Genomic DNA, 22,614 nt, shown 5'->3' with positions numbered 1-22,614 from the left:
CAGCAGGTGAGTGTTTGTCTCAGTCTCAGTCTGCTCTGCCACTAGCGGGTGTGGTGAATTGTGAATCAAGAGTTTCGGTACAGACTCCTCTGTGAATTCAAGGTCCTCTTTAGCATTAACTTCAGCGGATAAGGTTATGTTTTCGACCTCCAGAGGGGCAATCTGCTCTGTGTGCTGGGGTGCGCTAGGGGACAGCTTCTCTTCTCTGTCTTTACATAGCATATCACCACTTTCGCATTCTGATTCAACAGGAGTGGGGGAAATTTGGTCCAAAATATCTGCAGCTGACAGCTGAGTGGCCCTTAATGTTTCTCCTTCTTTACCTTCAGGTTCATTTGTTTGTTCTTGGGAAGGCTCATCAGAAACATTCAAGGGAATTTGCTGTGGGATAACCGTCAAGTTGTTTGACGGCAGGTTTGTTGTTTCTTTTCCCTCAGTTTTCGAGGTACGGTTGTCAACATATTCAGAAGCTTCTGGTTCTTGTACGTCTGGCTCCCCCAGGTACTCACAGCTACTTGAGTCTACTTCTTCTGCAATCTCTTCCTGTACCACAGTAATGTCAGGGAATCCAGGCAGCAGCACATCCTCTGAAAGAAGTCCACTTATGGACTTGGAAGTTATCTCCACGTTGCATGTTGTCTTCTCCTCTTTCTCACAAACATGGACCTTTTCGGTCGTATTCATTTCTTCTTTTTCTCCTGGTCCTGGGACGCTTGTCACTGCTGTCGGGACTCCTTCCTCATCTTCCTCATCCTCTATACAGTTCTGAACAGAAGTGAGTGTCACCGAGTCTTCCTCTGTTATACCTAATCTGAAAAAAACAGAGCAAGTAAAACAATTACAAAAGGAAGCACACAACATCACACGGACAGCGCAACACATTCTTTTCCCTCATGCATTTGAGATCTTATTCTTGGTAATGGCTGATTTTCATCTTGGGACTATGTGAGAAATGGCAGCAGTGCAGCTGAATCACTACTACGGCATGTAATAATGCAATGGCTCAGATCCAATCCATAAACTCCAGTCCTCAACAGCCACAGTCCAGGAAGATTTGTACCTCCTTCTTTCTTTGCATTTTCAAGGGGAAGGCTTAGCATACTTAAAGCACTTAAATGTAGTGGTCTATCAAAATCTTTCATTACTAAATGTCAAGTAAGTCATTCATTCAAATGAAATTAAATAACACCCTCTGTTATCCAGAAGAACAAACAATCTTGCTCAGGGTCCATAATAACCAGGAGCTAGTCCTGTGGAGAGTTACACAATACAATTATAACTGTCAGTGTCATGAGATGTCAGTGTGATATCTACCTTTTAATTGTACTCATTAACTAATACAGAGCTGGGCTGCTTACCTTGTCTTCATTCTTCTTCACTATTTAATGCTACTCTGCCTAAGCATTAGCTCCTTTCATTACCCTTTGTAATTTTTAAATTCTTTCTTTCTTCAGCTCTTCCTTAATCAATTTTGATTGTAACACTTTTGGCCTTAATTATTTCACTGTAGTTTTTTTTCACTTCTACCTTTCACAACTCTATTTATAAAGTGAACAGATACAGTAATTAAAGGAGTATAAGTTTAGGATGATAATGATGATTACAGTGACTTTTTAACACTACAAAAAACTCTGAGACAAATTCTAAGAATTCATTTACAGACACTGAGAAATAAAAGAAAAACCCTACCTTTTACACTCAAAAGACCAGAGAAATGTAATTCCATACTTACTTTTGTCCATAATAAGGTTCATAGAATTTATCCTTCCATAGCTCTGTCTTCTTATCCTTCTCCATTTCCTGCCTTATTCTCAGTTGCATTTCTGGGGTAAATTCACCTTTAAAAAGAAAAGTAAAAACAATAATAATAGATAATAATAATAAATTGCATTTCGCCAAGTAAGAGAATGAACCTTTGTAGAGAGATCAAAATAGATGAAGATTAATTACAAAATGTCATAGCAATTCTGTATTAATTGAGGAAAACAATAATAACCCCATTTAAGATATTGTAACTGCAATCAATCAATAGTTTAATCTTGAGCAACCTTGCTAACCTTCCCAGTGTCAAATATATTTTCATTTATCAAGCTCTTTGGTGCTCTGAAGTTATAAGAAAAGAATTTCTAAATATGTATCATTCTGATAATCCTCATTTACATACAAAGACAAGTACATAACGAAATTTCTTGTTATATTATGTCATTCTTCTGAATCTATGATGTAAATAATAATCTTAATTGTGATTATTTTGTGATTTAATTTTTGATGCTGCAGAGAGCGACATTTCTGCTTTTGAAAGCAATAGTCAACTACATCTCTGAAAGCCAAAACTTCTCAATCACAGTCTTCACAATCTTTAAAATAAAGAAAGGAATCCAAAATCCATAAACCACTATTTTAATTTGTGAAACAGCAGTCTGGTGAATCTTTGCTGAAAAATTCAATATGGAAAATTACTTTAGAAATACTGTGGTCTAACATGGTGCCACAATGAGGGTAATCAATACCAAAATCTACATGATACCTCCTGCTATGACATATTACAAACCTACCAATTTTTAAAAAATTTCATCACATTTATCTGAAGTGGTAGAAAAATTATGACATCAACCCCAATGTATAAGACAAACCACATGACTATTGAAATTCTGATTACTGGATATCAGATATTGGCATTGAATCCTATTTGATATTATTTTCAAAAAGAGCAAAATAAAGTTAAAAATAAAGGGGATAATGTGTGTACAAAAAGTTTTTTAATACAACTTTTCTTAATCACATTAAAGTATTACAGCACAGGGAATGTCACTGCCACCTGCTGGATGTTGATGTCTTCTTTTTAATTAATACTTAACAGAAATAATCTTTGGCTTTGTAACTACTATTTAAACAATATTAAATTTTGCAACATCAGAGGGCCCTGAGTTTTGGCAGGCTCAGAGAACAAGACATGTGACATAATTCAAATAGATGTACAGGAATCCCTACAAAGCGTTTCACCAGCTTATTCTTCACAAACAGAAATCATACTGGACAACATGTCACCAAACAATGAAGGTGTGTCATCTGCACGTACTTAATATCTATCCATGGTGACAATAATAGTTGCATTGTGGCTGCAGCTGTCACAGTCTGCAAGAGTATAATTAGGCCTGATTTGTCTGTGCTGTAGCCACTGTCCCCATAATAAATTCAGTCACTTTCTCTAGTAGCGCTTACAAAATAAATCAAGTCCAAGGCTCCCGTTTTAAGTTTGGAATGTTTAGAGTGGTTCTGCAACTGTTTGGTTATAAGTAGAGTTCTCAGAGTTGCAGTGGTAGGTAGTGTGCTCTTGGAGGAGGCTTTGACTTGCTAATACAGAGCAAATGTGACTAATTCACGATTACTTAATCTCAATTCAATCATTAAGAAATAAAAAGTCAAGATGTGACTGTTACTAGGAGAGGTAACAAATTGTGTTAAAAAAAAATAGTTCACAGCAATGACGGGCTGTTAAAATGTCATTGTCCAGACGTAATCTCACAGTTAATAAATAGGACATTAAAACCACCTATTAAAAATGCCAATAATAATAATGTCTCTCCATTTTTACTTTTTCATTTTTCCATAGAGCATACTACTAGGGTTACAATGTCAGCATGATGGCCTACACCACATTCCAACATTAATGCCCTTCTCCATTTCCCTTAACTAAACCCAAACATCTTTGGGTTAGTTCCTGCAATTTCCTGCAAATTTAGGTTTTCTTCTATGTACCAGGCCACCCCGTCTCTTTTCTTTGACTCTTTCTGAGTAGTTTAAACCTAACAATGTTGCCATCATCCCCATCCTCTTTATTCAGTCAAGTCTTTGCAGTGCCAACTATGTCTTGTTTAAAACATGAAAAAAAATGTTTAGCATTACAACGAAGGCAAATCATCTGTGCGACACCCCCCCCCCCAAATGACAATTACCTACACTGCATTTTTGCATATGTCTTAAATCATCTCAAATGGTAAACACAGGCGAAGAGTACAATGAAGGCACACAATATGAACATCTGACACATAGCTAAATGGGGTCTTTAAAATGTAATTTATTTCATATAAAATCACAGCACACCTAAGGCATGCCATTACAACAAGCTCAGTGACATTTTGGAATCTGTTTTGATATCAAGTCTAGTTGCTTGGCAACACCTTTTAAAATAAAAAGTGGAGTTCCAACCTACCTTCTGCTAGCCGCTGTTTCCAACCCTGGGCGGCATAAGCAAAAAATTCATTATTCAGAGCTGAAGTATTGAGACGAACCACTCCATCACTGCCCATCTGAGAAACGAAACAGGGGTATGACAGTTTGAAAGTGATCATCTAAAAAAACATGGCTTCTAACTGGAATTGATTGCATTAGAGTATAACAGACAGAAATTATTGCTGTTAGTCTTTATGTTTGGCTGCTAGTAATCTTGTCCTTACAGCTGAAAATTATAAATATATATATACATATATACATACAGAGATATTAACAGAAGATCTACATCTTAATTCAGTAGGCCATAGATGAACGCTTACGACAGTGTCTTCATGAGGGAAATTGTAGATATAGTGTGATGTTTTTGTGATTACGATGAATTCTACAGCAGTATACAGGTTACCTCAGTAATACTGAATTTACACTTTTGACTGTAAATTTGATTTGCTGTCAAAATGTATTCACATTCACTATGCTGTAATGCAAATAATGGCTGTGATCTAAATAGCTCAGGGCTTCAAAATTCCTGTCAGTTGACCCTCTGTAGCCTCATTCTTTTATGTTCAAAATTCTGGAAATGCAACAAACATGCCGAACCTGAGAAGCAAGGCTAAGCACACATCCCAAAAACAACATGCATTACAACACAAAGTCTTAACACACCAACTGAGCAGGGCATCTGCCCATTACACACACGCAAAACAATGTTCCGCTTTCGAAAAGATGCGGCAGTTTTGTGAAGCAATCTCTGGGGGAAGAAGAACACTGAATGTTGGTGGAGACAGCAGCACGCTGTCTCCCCTGAGCCGAGGCGGGGCGCCTTGATCACGGATGAAGCCGTGCTTACCTGTCTGTCTACGTCTGGCAGTAAAAGCAGGAGGTATTGTTGAAAGTGCTGAGGTAAGGATGCAAAGGTATGTTTGTTGATCAACGCCCGCAGGTTAGTGTTTACCAATATAGACCCTGGAGTTTCAATGTCAATATCTTCTGCCTTCGTCCATTTAAAATGGCCTAGAATACAAAACAGCAACGGTTGACTTAGTTGTAAATGCGTGCATTTGAAAGCACATAAATCGATCAAAGTGCATAAAAATGTTGCTTACCATTTTATAAAAGCACATATTACTATGCTGATAAAATGTTGCAATTGCTAGCACCTTGTACAGGATACTAGTATAGGCTAAAATATTGCCTTTTTATGTAACATTTAATACAGTTTTGCTCATGAATAAATATTAGGACTCCTCGTGTTCACATTCATTTATTTATTACTGGAATTAAGAGAGAATTATTTTTCTGGGAACAGCCAATAACTATTTAATAGTTAATTTAATTTAATTCAACTATTAATGGGAAATGTATATTTGAACACACGAAAAACACATTAAATGCCCTATTAAGGTAATTTATGAACATTCCCTACATTATAGTAAACACTTTCTAAAACTAACAAACAAATCAAAATGAAAGGAAAAAAGGTTGAAGAGCACAGCAGCACACTTAATAGTACAACCAAATGTTTAGTAAAACAGATGAATCATAATCATATCTTTCAGTCATGTACCTGCATATGAACACACACACGCACGCACGCACGCACGCGCGCACACACACACATACACACACACACGTTAAAAAAATCTTTTCACTCACATAGTCACACATCTTCCAGAAGCATCATTAGACTATGGTTAATAAAAGCGTTAAAAAACATTTGTAAACACTTTTAACACACTGACTATGCACACTTCCTCAGCTGAGGTGCATCCTACTGTGTAGTGCAGGTGTATCCACATTAGCATATATGCCAGCAAACATGAGAAGCACAGTATGTCATCTTGCAGTGAATACTTGCCCTGCCCTACTGGTTAAAGGGTTTAATAGCTGAAGAAATCAATCCTCTCCAACTCTCCTACACCTATTTGTACAGAATTTCAGCATCTTACAGGTTTATTTGCAGGGAAAATTCTCAAAGTTATGTGTCAATGTGTCTATGGTGTAAAGAATAACGTATTTTATTTTCATGTATCTCCCAAACCACCTGTGACAGCTTGATAGCTGCAATAGCTCCACAGTGTATGTGTACCAGAGCCACATGGTGCAATTAATTTCAGGGCAGGTCTATAGGTGTGCAGGTCCCCCAGGTCACTAATGGATTCCCTCCCAGTTCCCAGGTAGGATAGAGATCACCAAGTGACACAATGAAAGTAAACTGGTGCTAAAAGATCTCACAGCAGGGAGAAGGAGGTGGGGCGATAGTGAAGGTGGTATGGAAAACACCATTGTCTGTATCTGAATATGACCATTACTTTCCTAAAGCAGCAAAAAACCTCCTGTTTATTCAGAAGGCATGTGATACAATCCATACTGCCCAATACACACTGCACTGCCAAATACAGTTTTCATGCAAGAGAAATGATTTTCCTGAGTTTTCATTTTATAATTTAGTATTTATTTACCACTGTAGTTGTGGGCATTGTGATTGTAAGGGTGCAAAATATGGAATGGGATAGTGCACTTTAATGCATAATAAAACTCTTGTGAATTACCGAAGCAAGCAGAAATTGCAGGTTTTATTACTGTTTTAAGAGGTCTGAAAACCAGGCACGACCAGGTCAGCTGTAAAAGAACTGATATGATACAGCTTTCATTTTACAGTGCATTGTCCATGGTGCTGAATGCTATTTTAAGAAGAGTTTGCAGACATACTGAGCTAGGTGCACAGAACATACCAGACAACGTCAACTCAACAAACTGAAGAAAAAAAAAAACAAAAAAAAACCCCAGGTCGCTAAGCTTGGTTCAGACACCTCCCACCAGAAAAGCTGGTTTAGGCCTCATATGCCCCTCTGCTAAGAACCCACCTGCAGGTGTGCTAAATTGTTCATTTACTGCAGGTGTGTTACATTTTCATGCAGGGAATAAGTGGCACAGCCTACAGCATTCCGTGTTCAGCACTGAAAAAAATTAAATATTTATGGTTTGTGCCTACTCTAATTTGATTCTAGCCAAATTAGTAAACTGAAAAATTAGGAGCAGGAACATACACTGCCAGGTAAATCACATAAAGTACCAGTCAAGAGTCTGAACGCACATGATTAAGATGCATTCAAAGATGTTTTTGATCTAAAGACTTATGCTTTAATGTTTGAAATTTGTTTCTTAGACAAACACAAATTGTGAAGTTGATGCCCATGAATGAATTTCTTTCCAAAAGAAGTTTTTTTTTTGGCTATTTTGAATAATCTAAATTATAAGATTGATTTGTTTGTAACACTTTTTGTCACTGCATAATTCCATCTGTGTCATTTCATAGCTTTGATGCCTTTACTATTATTCTAAAATGAGGAAAATGGTAAAAATAAAGAAAGAAAATTGTGTCCAAACTTCTAACTGGTACTGTACTTTGACCAAACCTGATGGATGATGATATAATGTGATGGTGGAACACTCCAAATATCTGATCTAGCAACTAATTTTGTGTTCTCTCTGCTTCCTGAATTTAAATTTGCTGTGTCTGCTTCTACGCCTGGTGTCCTCTGGCTAATTTCCATTTCTGTGTACAAAAGGTGAATGTAACTCAACACATGCATGACAAACAGATACAGAAACCTGTTTATTATTATTATTTGGCCCAATATGAATTGCGTGTGCATAATTATGCCATGTGTGTGATTTCACTGAAGCCTGTTTAATGTTAAGACGGTACTCACCCAGACCAGACTTCTTGAGTTTCTTAAGGTGCTGACTGATCTGCTTGCCGGTCTGGGATCTCTGACTATGCTTCATGTTCTTCTCTGAGTCTTCTCTATCGCCAAACCCTTTTTTAGATTCTGACCCTGGAAAAAAATGTTTTTGTTCTTTTTAAACATGCTTCTATCAAACACGAAAAGGAGTTTTTCTGTTGGTATCCTCTGAATTATCCTTGGTTCCTAAATCCCACTGCAAAGCTGATATTCATAGCATTGCAAAGCTTTTGGCCATTGCTGTACCATAAAGCAGCAATATTTTTGGAATTTATGGTGGGACTGTTCTTGTTATCAATATAAGCACTTTTTTTAACAACTTAAAGGTTGCACATGTGACAAAAAGTATTATTAGGGATTATTAAAAGTATTATTAGGGATGGGGGTATCATGGGATGAATGTGGTTATATGCAGGGGAATCATAATAAAAGCAGAACCCTGAAAATGTAATATTTTTTATTCCTCTAAGTGTTTTCTTTCCTATTTATATAAGCAATTGAAGATGCTTGTCAGGGTAAAGGACAATGGATGGAGCAATCGTATGACAATAACCAATATTGTAGACATGCCTCAGAACCCTGTAGCATCTTGTGTAACAAATATACAGCTGCATCTGTCTAGGAGAGGCAGACTAAATAAACTTCTGCAGAAAAACAAATGACAGATGGCTTTTTGCAGAATGAGGATGGATCAGAAGTAAATGCCATTTGAATAGTTGCACCATAACAACACTTTATAGAGAGGTAGTTGTTTAGTAGTATGCTCCATTGGCTAGGCCAGTAGGTCCACAAATGGATGATTTTAAACTGACAAAATGGCAGTTTTTCCTCAAAGCATTTAATCTTGATTAGGCATAATTTTGATTGGAGTTACAGAATGCCAGGTGCCCACTAACTGCTAGAGGCATAAATTTTGTGTGATAACAGACATGACCCAAGGCTATGATTTTGTTTACTGGGGTAGTACCTGAAAAAGATGCAATACCATATTACAAAACAAAATTATATCATATTATGTATCTAGTCTGAACTTCATGGCACTTTGCAAGCTGGAGTAAAAGGTAATATCAAATGGGTACGTTCTGAGCCGAGACACAGAGTCGCTGAATACAATGAAGAAGTTCCAAGGGACTGAGGCCTGGTAATCGACTGACTGATTACCCGTGGTCTAATAACAGGTTCTATGGAGGTTCACCAGGCTGGAGTCCTTACTATGGAGGACATGAGTTACAGCGCTCAAAAAACTGACTGCTTACAATGTTAGCAAATAAGCATGACAGAACAGTTGTGATGTAATGTAAATATATGCTTACCATGTCAATCTTACAATGGCACCGGTTATTTGAGTAAATTTTTTATTACATATGAAAACTCTAAACATGTTTTTATTGGGAAATTTTACGATTTACGATTTTCCCGCATTCCAAGTATTGCTTCTAATATCACCCTCCAATGCAAACAGTACTTATATTGTGTTTATGTTCTCACCCAATTATTCCACCCTCGTATTATGATGCAAAACAGAAATGTGGCCAAAATCGACCAAAATCGCAAAAAATGTATTTCAGTAATATACATCTATCCTTCCTGGACAAACATTCAAACAGGCACACAACACTAGGACTGAACAGAAAACTACACTACACTAGACTAGAATAAAAAAAAAAAAAAAAAATCACATAACACTACACAAAACAATGTGCCTGGTGTGGAAAGTGGCCACATAGCAGGCAGAGATGTTCAGCTAGAGAAGCTGTGGGCAGAAATTGTCAAAAGAGGGGTCACTTTGTGGCTGTCTGCAGATTGCATCCAGCAGAGTCAGAACTCCTAAAGGAAGAAGAGACATAAATTGCATTTCTGGGTTCCCGTGGGGCAGGTAGAGACAAGCCGTGGGTCACCTCACCCGGTCTCACCTCACCCGTAACCACAACATCAAATTTAAAATTGATAGAGGCTCAAATGCGACTTCTGCGCCCCGACTCCCTCTATCAACAACTGCATGCAGGTCGCCTTCAGCTCCTCTCTAAAATGCAGCAGGGTGCGAGTCAGATGTCATTGATCGCGAGAGTGAAATTTCAGCCCGCTCTGACAATTGGAAAACAGTCTTTACAACAACATATTCACATGATTCGTGCCCTTTTGAACAGCCTTATTAGGTCGCCCTGCCACTGTGGCAGTTGTACTGGTGGCAAGGACTGAACAAAACCCTATGGACACTATCGGCTGTCCTGATTCAAGAGGTTTGAAAGAGATTCCTGGAACGATTTCGGAATATTGGGAAATCACAGAGTGAATAGAGTTTCAAGCACAAGCCCAAATGTTCAACGACCAGCCAAAAAAATCGTCATTGGCACCATGAGCAAATTTCGCCTGAATAAACTATGAAAAGGCAATTTAATTCAAACAGTAAAAAGACTGAAAAAATATGATACAATACTCACAAACCCACAAACAAGAGTTTTTTCTGAAAGGCAATTTCTACCAGAGCAATCTAAATGCAGGTTATCAGAGATGGAGGCTAGCATATATTACATATTGCTAGCAATTCTAATATCGAAATTGCTTTATTCTTACTAGTGTGGTGTTGCAATAGCACAGGAATAATTCCACCCCTAGCGTGTAGCCACTTCTACTCTCCAGTGGTTCATAAAAATAGAGTGCGCTGCACCATTGGTATAAATGATATGTGATAACAGTAAGGGCATTTTTGCGGAAAGATGTTTCTTAGATTATACAATAGCACAGTGGTAAACAAATACTTAAAGCAGACAAACACAATTGAAGCATAACAGGAAAGTCATGCTGCAGCCACTGGTGCCATTCTCGAACAAAGGAATGCCCCCTCATTAAAAGTAAGGTAAGCAAAACGACCAGCGGCTGTTATACTGCCCATCCATGGGTTAAACCGCGAGAAGGAAACAAAGAAAATACTTAAGCATAAAATGTCCCAGTTTTCCCCCAGGAGGCAAATAAAAGCTTGTTACTCCCTGCCAGTAACATGGCGGGCCTACACACACCTGCCGGATGCATTTGGTCTCTCATTCAAAGGCACCACAGGCAGTTCCTTTATGAACGTCATAATGAAGGCAATGAGCAACAGCCGGGTCGATTAGCAACGAGCATCAGGTGGGCACGCCTGTCGGGGAGGCTGCTGCTGTCCAAGGTCCTGAAGGTCTACCAGGCTTTGGGAGACTGCCAGCTTGCCCAACGGTGGCCAACAAATGCAGGAACAAACCATTCTGTCTCATTAGATAAGATGACTATCACTTACCAACTGCACTGCAGCGAATGGACTGTCTTGAAAAAAAATGTATGTAGCAAATAAAAAGGAAATATATATCAAAATGAGTTTGATCTTGCTTTGCAGGCAAGGCATAGTGGCTCCATTTTGATTTGATTTGATATGCCTTCTGATTGTTTTTGAAAAGCTATATGCGTGTCATAAGTGAAAACTGAACATTTTTCACACCCTGAGTATGAGTATGCGATTAATGTCAGTATACACTTCCCCATAAGAATTTCCAAAAAAGCAGATTGCTTCTACTTAATAATTGCCTTACTGAATAACAAACTTTCTGAACACTCACGTTCACGGTAAGGACACTTACTGAAATTCCATGTTAAAGGCCATCAAAGTGGAATGTAATATAACAAGACAAAATAAACATGGCGCACTTTTCTCGTCCTGGACATTACCTGACGGAGACTCAGGCTGCTCGTCAGAGACCTTCAGAGGAGTCAGAACAACACGAGGCACAGCCTTGTTCACCATCACCGACACACCGTTCCTGCGTTTCTGATGCTGACGCAGAGCCTGAGGGAGATACACAGTGACTGTGAGAAAATCGCGCGAGGATAACAGCCTGAAAGGCGTGACAAATTTTAAGGGAATAGCAAGTGCACGTATGTATGTCATAAGGGCATAATAAAATAATAATATAAGCACAATAAAAACAATATGAACACATGTATCACACCAAAATTGGCGACAACATTTATTAATGAAGTAGACCCAATAAATGTTGGAAAAAAATGCGAATCATAAAAGATTTCATGAGTCAAAAATTCTCATAGCAAACAAAATTAAACATACAGGCTTGTTTTTCTGGGAAAAGCAAAAAGTTAAATTATGCACAATGGTGACATAAATCAATACGGTTGCACTTATTATTTGTGAATCATACAATATAAATATTCACTTGAGAAGGTTTTAAATCAACTTTCTCCAATGTTGAAAAATCACTACACACAAAAGAAAAGGTTTGAAAATGAGGAGAAGCCCTAACTTTCTGAATCAAAACATACCCCTGTCCCCATGAGGACAGTTAATTTGTTCTCTACCTTGAACAGCACTTTCTTTGAAAGTTCTCTGAACTAAAGTAGAAAGTGTCATTCTACAGGAATAAATGTCAATTTATCTGATTCTTATTCAAAATCACATAGAGCTGCTTGCAATAAAAAGATAAAGATATCTTTACATAGGGCCTGATTCTGACTCGAATTGCCTGTCTGAAAAAAATGCTTAAAGGTCAGGAATAAAAACAGCTTTCTCTCTTCTGCCCCTGCTATTGCTGTTTCGGATTCCACTGAACTGGTTAAAGCTTGTTAGCATTCCAGCTAAATTACTTGATTGAGGGCAAAGATTGCAATTGGTATCTGGTCGTGCAAATACTGCCAAACTGAAATTCATTAAGCACCCTGCTGCGTTGTCCCAGTTAGAAAAGGGCTGTTTTGTGAATAATTTCTTTAAGTGAAGGCAATTTGCACCTTGATTTGCATTTTTCCATGAACAGCGGCAGCCACCACATTACTTCCCAGTTAAAGTCATTTGACTAATCGTGCATCCACCTGGTAAAACGTTGAGAAAAAATTACTACTAAACCATTGGATTGAGTACATAATAATATTTGTCTGATGTGAGTTTTTTGTTGGCTTGTTGTAATAAATATGTTAAATCAACATTGAATGGATAAAACCACTCCATTCTTAAATTCTTATCGTGAATTTAAAATTGTTCATTGATTTTTCTTTTACTCGTCTGCCAATAATGACTATGTTTGTCCTGGTGATGACTTCATGTGCTATATCTTTGAATAACAGTAAAAAGTTAGTGCTAATGGCAATGATAATACCCCCATTGCTTTGAAAGGTCAAACATAATAGACATCTCATCCCTGAGAAAACAAATGCACAAAGATGAACCAAAATTATGTTTCCAAGCACACATGGCACATTTTAATTTTTGCAACTGTAAACAGCAATGTAGTACATACTTTTCAAAACAAATCTGGCATGAAAAGTTGCAAAGTGCACATCCATAGACCAGATGTGATCCCCTTACATTAGGAATTAAATGTGAACAGTGTGAACAGAGCACATATCTATACCAGGTAAGTGTGTCAGGTCATCTTGTGTGAATACAAGCAACGGCACTGAGGCGATATAAATGTACATGAGAAATAAATTTAATTTCATTTACTTATTTATTAATACTTGTTTTGTTAGTGTGTTTCCATGTTAACTGTATAATATTTTTGCTGAGAATAAACAGGGTAACACACAATTTAAGTAAAAAAGAATGATATGACATACACTATATGGACAAAAGTATTCGGACGCCTGACCATTACACCAACAGGGACTGTAATGACATTGTATTCAAATACATATACTTTAAAATGGAGTTGGACCCCCTTTTGCAGCTATAACAGCTTCCAGTCTTCTTGGAAGGCTTCCCACAAGATTTTGGAGTGTTTAAGTGGGAATTTGTGCCCATTGTTGGAAGCATAGCATTGTCCAAAATGTCTTGGTATGCTGAAGCATTGAGTTTGCCCTTCACTGGAGTAAGGGGCCTAGCCCAAACCCTGAAAAACAGGTGTGGCTAAATACTTTTGTCCATATAGTGTATTTTGCTTAAAACATGACTTTACCTGAATTTACATTGTATGACCACTGGTTTTTAAAGAAACAATCTGATGTAAATGTAATAATATGACAGAAATTAACCTGTTGTGGCTTCTGAGTTGCTTAGTTACCTAGGAACGAACACAGGCTGACCCCTACGGCCCGGTTTCTAACCCAGTGGCAATATCAGTCGACAATGTCTGATAACCTACAGCAGTGGAGTTTCTTCCATGGGGGGGGTAGGGATGGCTATCTCAGAAGGGTCACCTCATGTCTTGCCTGCAGCAGCCCCTAACGACCTCTGAGGTGCCTGTCTTTTACTGATGTCAGGGGTGACCCCATCCTCCAATCGGGGCTTGCCAGGCTGTGGTGCACTGTGGAACGTGCAGGGTGAATAATAGCCATTGGCTGCATCCACATGTAACAGAGAATTGCACTCGCCTCGCTTCAATATGCCATTCTGAGCATTGGGGGGTGAACAAACCTAATGTGCATTTGGCAATTCCAAGTTGAGTGAAAAAAAGGGAAAAGGCAGATAGAAAAAATACCAAAAAAAAAAAAGAAAAGGAACTGAAGCTAGAGTGACATGAAAAATATTCCCTGAGGTAAAATGTGTGAAGTATAATGATACATTAACAGACCTTCACTGTAGTTTTGTGTCCTAGGCGGCGGTATGGAATGCTTACTAAATAGTGAGAGAAAATCTTTATCTCTAAGCACCAGATTGCAACCGCATTTTCGCAACACTGGCATCTTTGACTCTGGCAATGCTATTTTTTTCATTGTCTACAAATCCTAATTAAAGAGCCTATTGTTAAAAGAATGTTTGGATCATTGCAATTTTCAGAATAAACACATGGGTCAGTACATTCGGACAGAATTAAGAGGAAATGTCTACAGGAGTTTTCAATATTCTGTTCAGAGCTGTGAGCAACAGCATTTCCTAATTAGAGTTTTTTTTTTACAAGCTCATTGCTCACTGGTCTAATTTTTTAAGACCATGGATAATATTTAAGTGTAATGTTCAAGCAATTAGCTGCAAAGACATAACACCATCGAAAATCTGTGTTTTCAGGAACAAATTACTTCAAGGCTATTCAAGTAAATGTGGCAGAGAAAACTCTAAACATTATATGTTATTGAATATTTTTTTCCCTTGGGCTTAGGCTTTCACTGCACACTGCTATTCATGCATAATTACAATGAGAGGAGCTGTTATCGGGACAGCTTAATTTTAAGCATCTAAAACAATCCTATAAAGAAGAGAACCACAAACAAGAAGCTGACTTGCCACTGACCACTGAGGGAGATTAGTGTAAAAAAAAAAAAACAATAACGCTCACTAAAATCACACATAAAAATGCAAAAAAGACATCAAAATGAGAAATTGTTTGTCACCAAAGTCTTCCTGTGGACACATCTTGTGGCTTATCAAAATGAAAGTGATAGTCCACAATGTTCACCTGTACTTAATTACCCAGCTGTCATTTTGCACATGAATGTGTGAATACATGGCTGTTTGTATTTCTTATTTCATTTTGGAAATACAAGTGAATACAAACGTTGTCTTAAATCTCAACACTTCAGCCCCCACATGCGAAACTGGGCTTTTCAAAATGTGGAAACGCTGCTTTGACGGGTAATTTCATCGCTGAATTTTTGAGAAGGGTTTGAAAACGTCAGTGACAATATGTGAGCGAAGATATCCTGGATTTATTTACTATCATAAATTATCATAAATTAATAAAAATGGGCTGGGCACTGATGATGTGCAAGCATTCCTGTGTCATGCCTCTTCTACTGCCGTGCCCACTGGAACAAATTTGGCAGATGGGTAAAGGGCAATGCCAAACAATGACACATCATATACGCCACAGGCTATGTGGCTAGGCAGGAGAGCTATGAGACCTGATTGGGATTTGCTATGTTTAAACCCTAATAACACGCAAATCCTTTTCAGAGACAAAACTTTTTCAGAATGACACTTCTCCCATGTTAGATTTTTGGGCAATTTTGACTTTTTTAATTCATGCATCATATCACAGTATGCGTGCCATAATCCCATCAATTTGGACTGCCTGCTAGTAAATGAGTATGATTCATTCATGGTTTTGTAAATCTCTGATGTAAAGACAAAACAATACATATGGCTTGCCAAATTTCAGTGCAATCCTTTCAAAGAATTTGCCACCACATCTGACTGGAAACTGCAGATTTAGCACCCTTTTTGAAGTTGCACCCTTTTTGAAGTTTGAAGTTGAAGTTGTAAACATTTTTTGTAAGCCTTGGGACCAATTTCCATGAATTCTTGATAGCGTCAGGTGGTTAGGTCGAAATCCTTGATGTTAAAACTTTTTTCTGGTAGCAGCTGAACCTCTGTATGATTTGTCCTCTGTATTATTGCACACATCTGCCACCTTCTGGTTAAAATTGATGAAACCACCTCCTGCAATTCTACAGATTTTCTAATTCAATGGCACAAGATTAGGCTGCTCACATACAACCCTGCATTATTTTAGATGTATTTTAAACTTTGAAAGTTTTTTGACTGACCTCTTCTAAGTACTAATAATATTGCTTCCAGTGGGTTCCAAATGTTTTGTTATTGAATGCTTTTTAATTAATCACTATGCAAGATCAGCATCGCATATAACAACACAATAGGTTTGTCAATAAGGCAAGGGGAATTGCACCAGTATGGCCTACATGTCTGCGGTGACCACTATCATTTCTTTTACATGTCCAGGATCACAGCTAGTTAAGACATCAAAAGAGCATAAAGTACATATTCTGGAACATATTTTTTAGAGTTCACATTTAAATTCTATACCCAAACATATTTACATACACATAATTTTTTTTTTGTTTGAATTTTACTACACTTCTCAAGTTATCTACTGAAGAATGTTGCTCCCATATAAAAAGAAAGAAAATCATTGCTTTATTGCTTACGTACACACAAGCGCACAGACCTTACAACAAATTTTGGTTCACAAACATTGTTCCCATGATTCAGTGTGGAATCGGTGTTAGTAGGCAGCAGTGTGGTGTAGTGGTAAGGAGCAGGGATGTTAACCAAAAGGTTTCTGGTTCGATTCCTCACTGGGGCACTGCTGTTTTGCCCTTGGGCAAGGAAGTTAACCCACAATTGCCTCAGAAAATATCCAGCTGTATAACTGGTTAAAATTGTAACCTGTGTAAATCAGTCTGTATAAGAGCAGCTGCTAAATGACAGTAATGTAATGTAATATAATCCAGATAGGTTAATGATTTTACACTCAAGCACTCACCCTCATGGTATACAGTGTCCTCTACTCGGCATAAATTGTGACAGTTTCTTTTGCAAAAGGCCACGTGTTAAAATGATCAAAAACAAAATAATACTATCACACAAGCAAATGACAACAGTATTTTATCATGTAATAGTGTAATCTTTTATCACATAATAATGTATTTCTTTTTACTTTTCATAAGTAATGTGATACTTTTCTATAATATAATTAGTATATCTTACCATGTTACAACATGAATTTTTTGACAGCAAACCTTCTGCAGCTATCAGTACTAATGAATTAGTTCAAACTGAACTCCATCTCCCTTAAGTTCCACAAAAATACTACTCATCGAACAAAAGCAACCCCTTACTACTGTAAAGATATTTGTGAAATGAATTTGTTTCCTCAATGCATCCCAGTATACCATCACAAAAGGGCTGCATCTACAATAACACCTTGCATTTCCTTTATACTATGCGGAACATGTGCAATGATATAGTTCAGACAAGCTGAAGACAGATCGTTGGAATGCTGCATTCTATTCTGTATTTGTGCTATCATCTGTTTTAAGCTGTGGCACAAGTGACACACTACCGTTTATTTTGGGACGACAGGAAATATTATAGCTTGCAGCAAGCTGGTTTCGTCTTTATCCTTCTGTTCTTTTATTTCGTGCCATGCCCCATGTGGGTTAACTTACTGTTGTATTATTTTGACTTCTGACTTTAGCTCCAGTTTTCCGCATTGCTCTTTAATCTTAACAGACCTGGGTAGAGCAATGTCATGTATTTTTCACAAATAATGACTTTTAATCCAGAAAACATAAGGGTCACATTTATTCACAGTATTTTTCTTTGAAATAAAAACACTAATCTGTCAATCTAACAATACGGCAACATTTTTCTTTTCGGAAGAAAGATCATTGGAAATGGTAACAGGTGCTATGATTGAAGACAAGAGAATGTTTATAATTAAATAAGCTCTGCCATTGTGCTCTTCCAAAAAGGCACTGAGAAAAGCAATGGTTCAATACATTTGAAATCTGCGCAATTACAATTACAGATCTGTTACACAACCCATCTTAAACAGACCTGGCGAAACAATTCTGAAGTAGCATTCAACATTCATCATAAATATTTACTTTGAAATGCTTTATGTGACAATGTGCCTAATGCCTTAGTTTTAAAGTATTAGATCTGTTTGGGGCTCAGTAGAGGGTAGATTGGTCAATACAATTAGTGATATTGGATAACATGAACAAATAAATTTACCTTAACTTACCTGTTTCAGAGCTTTTTTGGTGTGCTGTTGCGTGGAAGACACTGACTTGCTTTCAACTACTGTGATGGAGGCACTGGAGTCCTGCTCAGAAGACACATCTTCAGGTACCTTTATGGCAGTCTCTGAAATGATACCAGCATATAAAAACACTCTGTCTCTTGAATAATTTACTTAGCAGCATGTTTTCATTGTCCACATGGGAACAAGTGGCTAATTTTTGTACGACTGATGTTGCTATAAATAAATTTAAAATAAGATAAAACCAAAGGGAAAAAGCTACGGCACACATTTAAATGGGTACAGAAGCCCCCACTTTAATATTGCAACACCTGTATGCTGGTGGTGGTTGCACTTGTTTTTTTTTTAATTCATCAGACATTCATAAATTCTGCAAGGATCTGTTCCTTCAGATCCATTCTTGTGTAAAAATAAGATTAAAATCTACATCAGACGTACAGAACTGTGATATACACATTCGGCACCAACTTAGACACTTCACAACGTTTAAGCATTTTTGGCTTTTGCAGCGCTTAGGCACTTCATTTACACCCATGGTCTCACACCTCACATACATGTGTACAACCTGATTTCAAACTGGGATGGCAGAAATATCATTTGCAAAGTTAGGAGCATGCAGGGCATACCCTATACCGGCACACCACACAAACTGAGGCCCTTTTTAGGTTAGCTTCATAGCAATGAAAGTCTTACTTATCGTAAACATTTACTTCTGTGCCTGAAAACGATATCGAAAGCTCATCTGGATACAATCTAACACAGTCCTTAGCAGAACCTAGATAACTCCCCTCTTGGCTCTAGCTATCAGAGCTAAATATGCTTGACATGCAAACTATCATCATTAAATCATTGAGCACAATAGCTAGCCAACAACAGCCAATGGCTGTTTGATAAATGGGAAAACAGACAACTCGGTAACCATGAAAGTGGGGCAATATTTAGGGCAAGTCTGCCATCCATTACAGACGTAACATTAGCTAGTGAGAAAACTTTACTATAAATCATTTTATCCTCCAGTTTGTTTATATTACTTTGTTACACCTACTATTACTATAATCTTATTACTATAAACTACCAGTGACTGATTTATTATTTCTAAAAAGGCAGCTCACATCCTCGTTTCTAGCTTGCTTGCTATCTTGTAAGTAAACATAACTAAATATAATACAGCTGGGAAGCATTATTTATGTCACTAACAAATAAAAATCAAGTCTTTGATTATCCCATGTTGCTTGCTGTGTTCACAGATGTTGCTAGCGATGTCAGCCAAGACAGTGTCCAGTGAACATGCTCTTTTACAAAACATGGATATGCATAGGTCAATAAGGTCCTTTGCGACTTCTGGGAAAACTGAAAAAAAGAGAACTGCACATGCCCCTGAGACTAGTGGTTGTAATTCACAGTGAAAATTGCCCTCTTTTGTCTGATGAGCAACACAATTTGCCATACACCCCAAGGTTATCTGAATCAAACGATATAGGAACTGGCAACAGTGGTCACGCAGTGTCTTCCAGCGACTTCACGCTTTACCATTATATTTTAAAGCCTTGATACAGCAATGCCTTCTGAATACCAAACCAAATCCTGCACATTTTTTTTTATGAATGCAAACATAAAATGTGGATAAGTGGTTTAAGTGGCCCACAGTTTCCCTGGAAACTGCTATTATGTGAGAGACTCCTCGCTGAATTAAGACGCTGTCGTTAACACACAACGAGAGTGTGAGCGCAAAACCATGCTGCACTCCAGCATCAGAAATGGCTTTACTCACTTCAGCTGCATTGTTTTATACAACAATGTGATAATTCCTCACATTATCACTACTCCAAGAAACAAATCCAGGACGCGTGTAGCCAAGCCTCACATTGTAGAGCTGCACTTCTGCGTCTTAAGTCCGGATCAATCCAGTGTGGTTGACACATGCTGATAGTGTAGTAAACTCTCATGTCTATATGTAATGTGCAAATGCATATGACATTGATGTGGACTGCTGGTTTAGGTGATCCTTTCAATAAAATTGTCACAGGGTGTTTTAGAGTGTACCATTTCCAGAGGAAATTAAATAATAATAATAAAAAAAACAGTGAATCCAATGGATTTCTCAACAGCACCTTCATCTTTTGAGATAAGCAAACAGCATTAAAGATGCATCTACTCATTTGCTCACAAGTCTTCCCAGCTCCCAGAAAATTGAAAGGAGAATTCAAAATTACACTAAAAGTGCCAGCCATACTACATGCTCCATCTGTTCTTCCCCTGGTTCTACAATGACTAGTAGATACTGTTAATGAGTACATGGACATAACTGTCCCCATAGAAGAGCCAACAGTATGCTGCGCAGAAATAGCAGTGCTAGTGAAATAGAAAATTCAGAACCTGCATTGATCATGCTGACCTTAATGAGACTGTCTGCCATGGGAAACACATACTTCCCACAGTGGATCAAACACTGGTTCAGCTAACAGGAACATTTGTGGCCCATCTCTGTTCACATGCACTTGTATTTATGGCATATGTGTTCTTCAAGGAGCAAAATGTTTCACAAATCTTTACACAACATCAGGTTTCTGGCTAATTCTTCTAGAAGCAAATTCTGTTAATTACTACAATACTACAGACTGATCCAGATAGGACTTTTTCAGGTAAATGATATGACAGTATTCTCCAAAGGTTTAAGTCATATATGGAGAGGAGAAATTATGGGATATCATCAAAAACTGGGAAACAAAGAGGTTTTGACCCAGAAAAATCTGAATTTCATATACATCACAAACAGAACGTTATTCGTCATGTATGACCTGCTTATATGATACATGACAGCATTTTCAAAAGATTGGATTTGAGGACACAATAGCCATGCATACCTACATGCTATTCCAAAGTTCCTGTTGTAGCCTAAATTCAGGATATTTCATAATATTAAACAGTGTGAATTTCTCGGCATCTAAACACTAAGAATCTCCAGCATCTGTTCATATGTGTGTTAGGATCCACTGATATCCACTCAGACCAACAAAAACGCGAGTCCTAGCCCCATATTTTTATTAATCTCTTGCATTATTAGTTGTCATCATGTTTTAATATAAAATCAAAACTACAACAAACACGAGAACCACAGAACTCTCAACTGCAGGCAACTTCTGATGATGGATGGTAAATTACTGCAGTGCAGTACCCTCCATTTTTGTATGTTCAGACGTTTCCTTCAGTTAAAACCGCATGGAAAATGAAAGCCCCCCGATATTCTTAGCACAGGTGCTGTGAAGAATCAAAGAACGTACCTAAAGTTTCCATACGGTGCATCGGATGTTCTGACGGTCTGCGTAAAGGTTGGCCTCATTTATTCAAACACTTTCAGGATTTAATGCGCTGAGACTCCCACCGGCATCAACAGAAACACAGAATGATAACCTAGCGATGGATAAGGCTAACCTTTCAAGTCTTCAAAGCAGTTCAATAACATTGAGTCAAACCTTTTTTGGGTATATATTTTAATGTAACGCCACCCCCAATGCCTAACAGGCTATTACTGACACAAATAAACACGAATGAAAAGTGTAGTCCCAACAGAGCCTCCGTGGTCAAGGGGGTAAATACCCTACGCTAACAACGTATTGCGAGAAATTGCATCACATACAATTTTCAACTCATCAAAACACATGTAACACATTTTTCCACGGACAAGGGGTTCTGCCCTAAGCCAAAAGAAACCAATAAAGAAACAGAAAATGTGTTGACTCCTCTTTAGTTCAGCCCTCATAATGCTGTCATCTTTGTCAAGATTACTGGGTTGTTACACAGAACAATTTCAAAAGACATTAGATCCATACAATTAGCCTTCCAAGTGAAAGTTCCGTATGCAATGGTGACAGCTGATGCTGAAAATATTAAAACCATTAAAAGCACACCAGAAACTAGGGATGCCTCAGATGTGCATGGATTTATGGACACGGCAAACAATGCACCCATTTATAACAATACCAAGTCTGACAATTAAAACCTGCTCAAATATAAACTAAAAGTAGCTACTGGTTTATAAAGAATTCTGGCACATTGTAACATGTCATGGAAAGGTCTGTTTACTGTGTAAATACTTTACATGAACAATGCATTCCCTTAATACAGATATATACCTGAGCATTAGAAAGTTGAAACAA

At 37.7% G+C, this 22,614-nt stretch overlaps 1 protein-coding gene across 1 annotated transcript; it reads right to left on the bottom strand.

Moving 5' to 3' along the window:
- Positions 1-134: 134 nt before the first annotated feature.
- On the bottom strand, positions 135-17,179 carry LOC118771540 (putative Polycomb group protein ASXL3). Its single transcript, XM_036519548.1, has 7 exons — positions 17,174-17,179; positions 11,676-11,793; positions 5,081-5,244; positions 4,214-4,310; positions 1,733-1,838; positions 487-811; positions 135-239 (listed from the first exon to the last, which is right to left on the bottom strand). The coding sequence occupies exons 1-7, from the start codon at positions 17,177-17,179 to the stop codon at positions 135-137; spliced, it is 921 nt and encodes a 306-aa protein (XP_036375441.1).
- Between the last annotated feature and the right edge of the window lie 5,435 nt (positions 17,180-22,614).

The sequence above is a fragment of the Megalops cyprinoides genome, chromosome 24 (assembly GCF_013368585.1).
Source record: "Megalops cyprinoides isolate fMegCyp1 chromosome 24, fMegCyp1.pri, whole genome shotgun sequence".
NCBI lineage: Eukaryota > Metazoa > Chordata > Actinopteri > Elopiformes > Megalopidae > Megalops > Megalops cyprinoides.
This window is presented reverse-complemented; position numbering and strand designations above follow the sequence as displayed.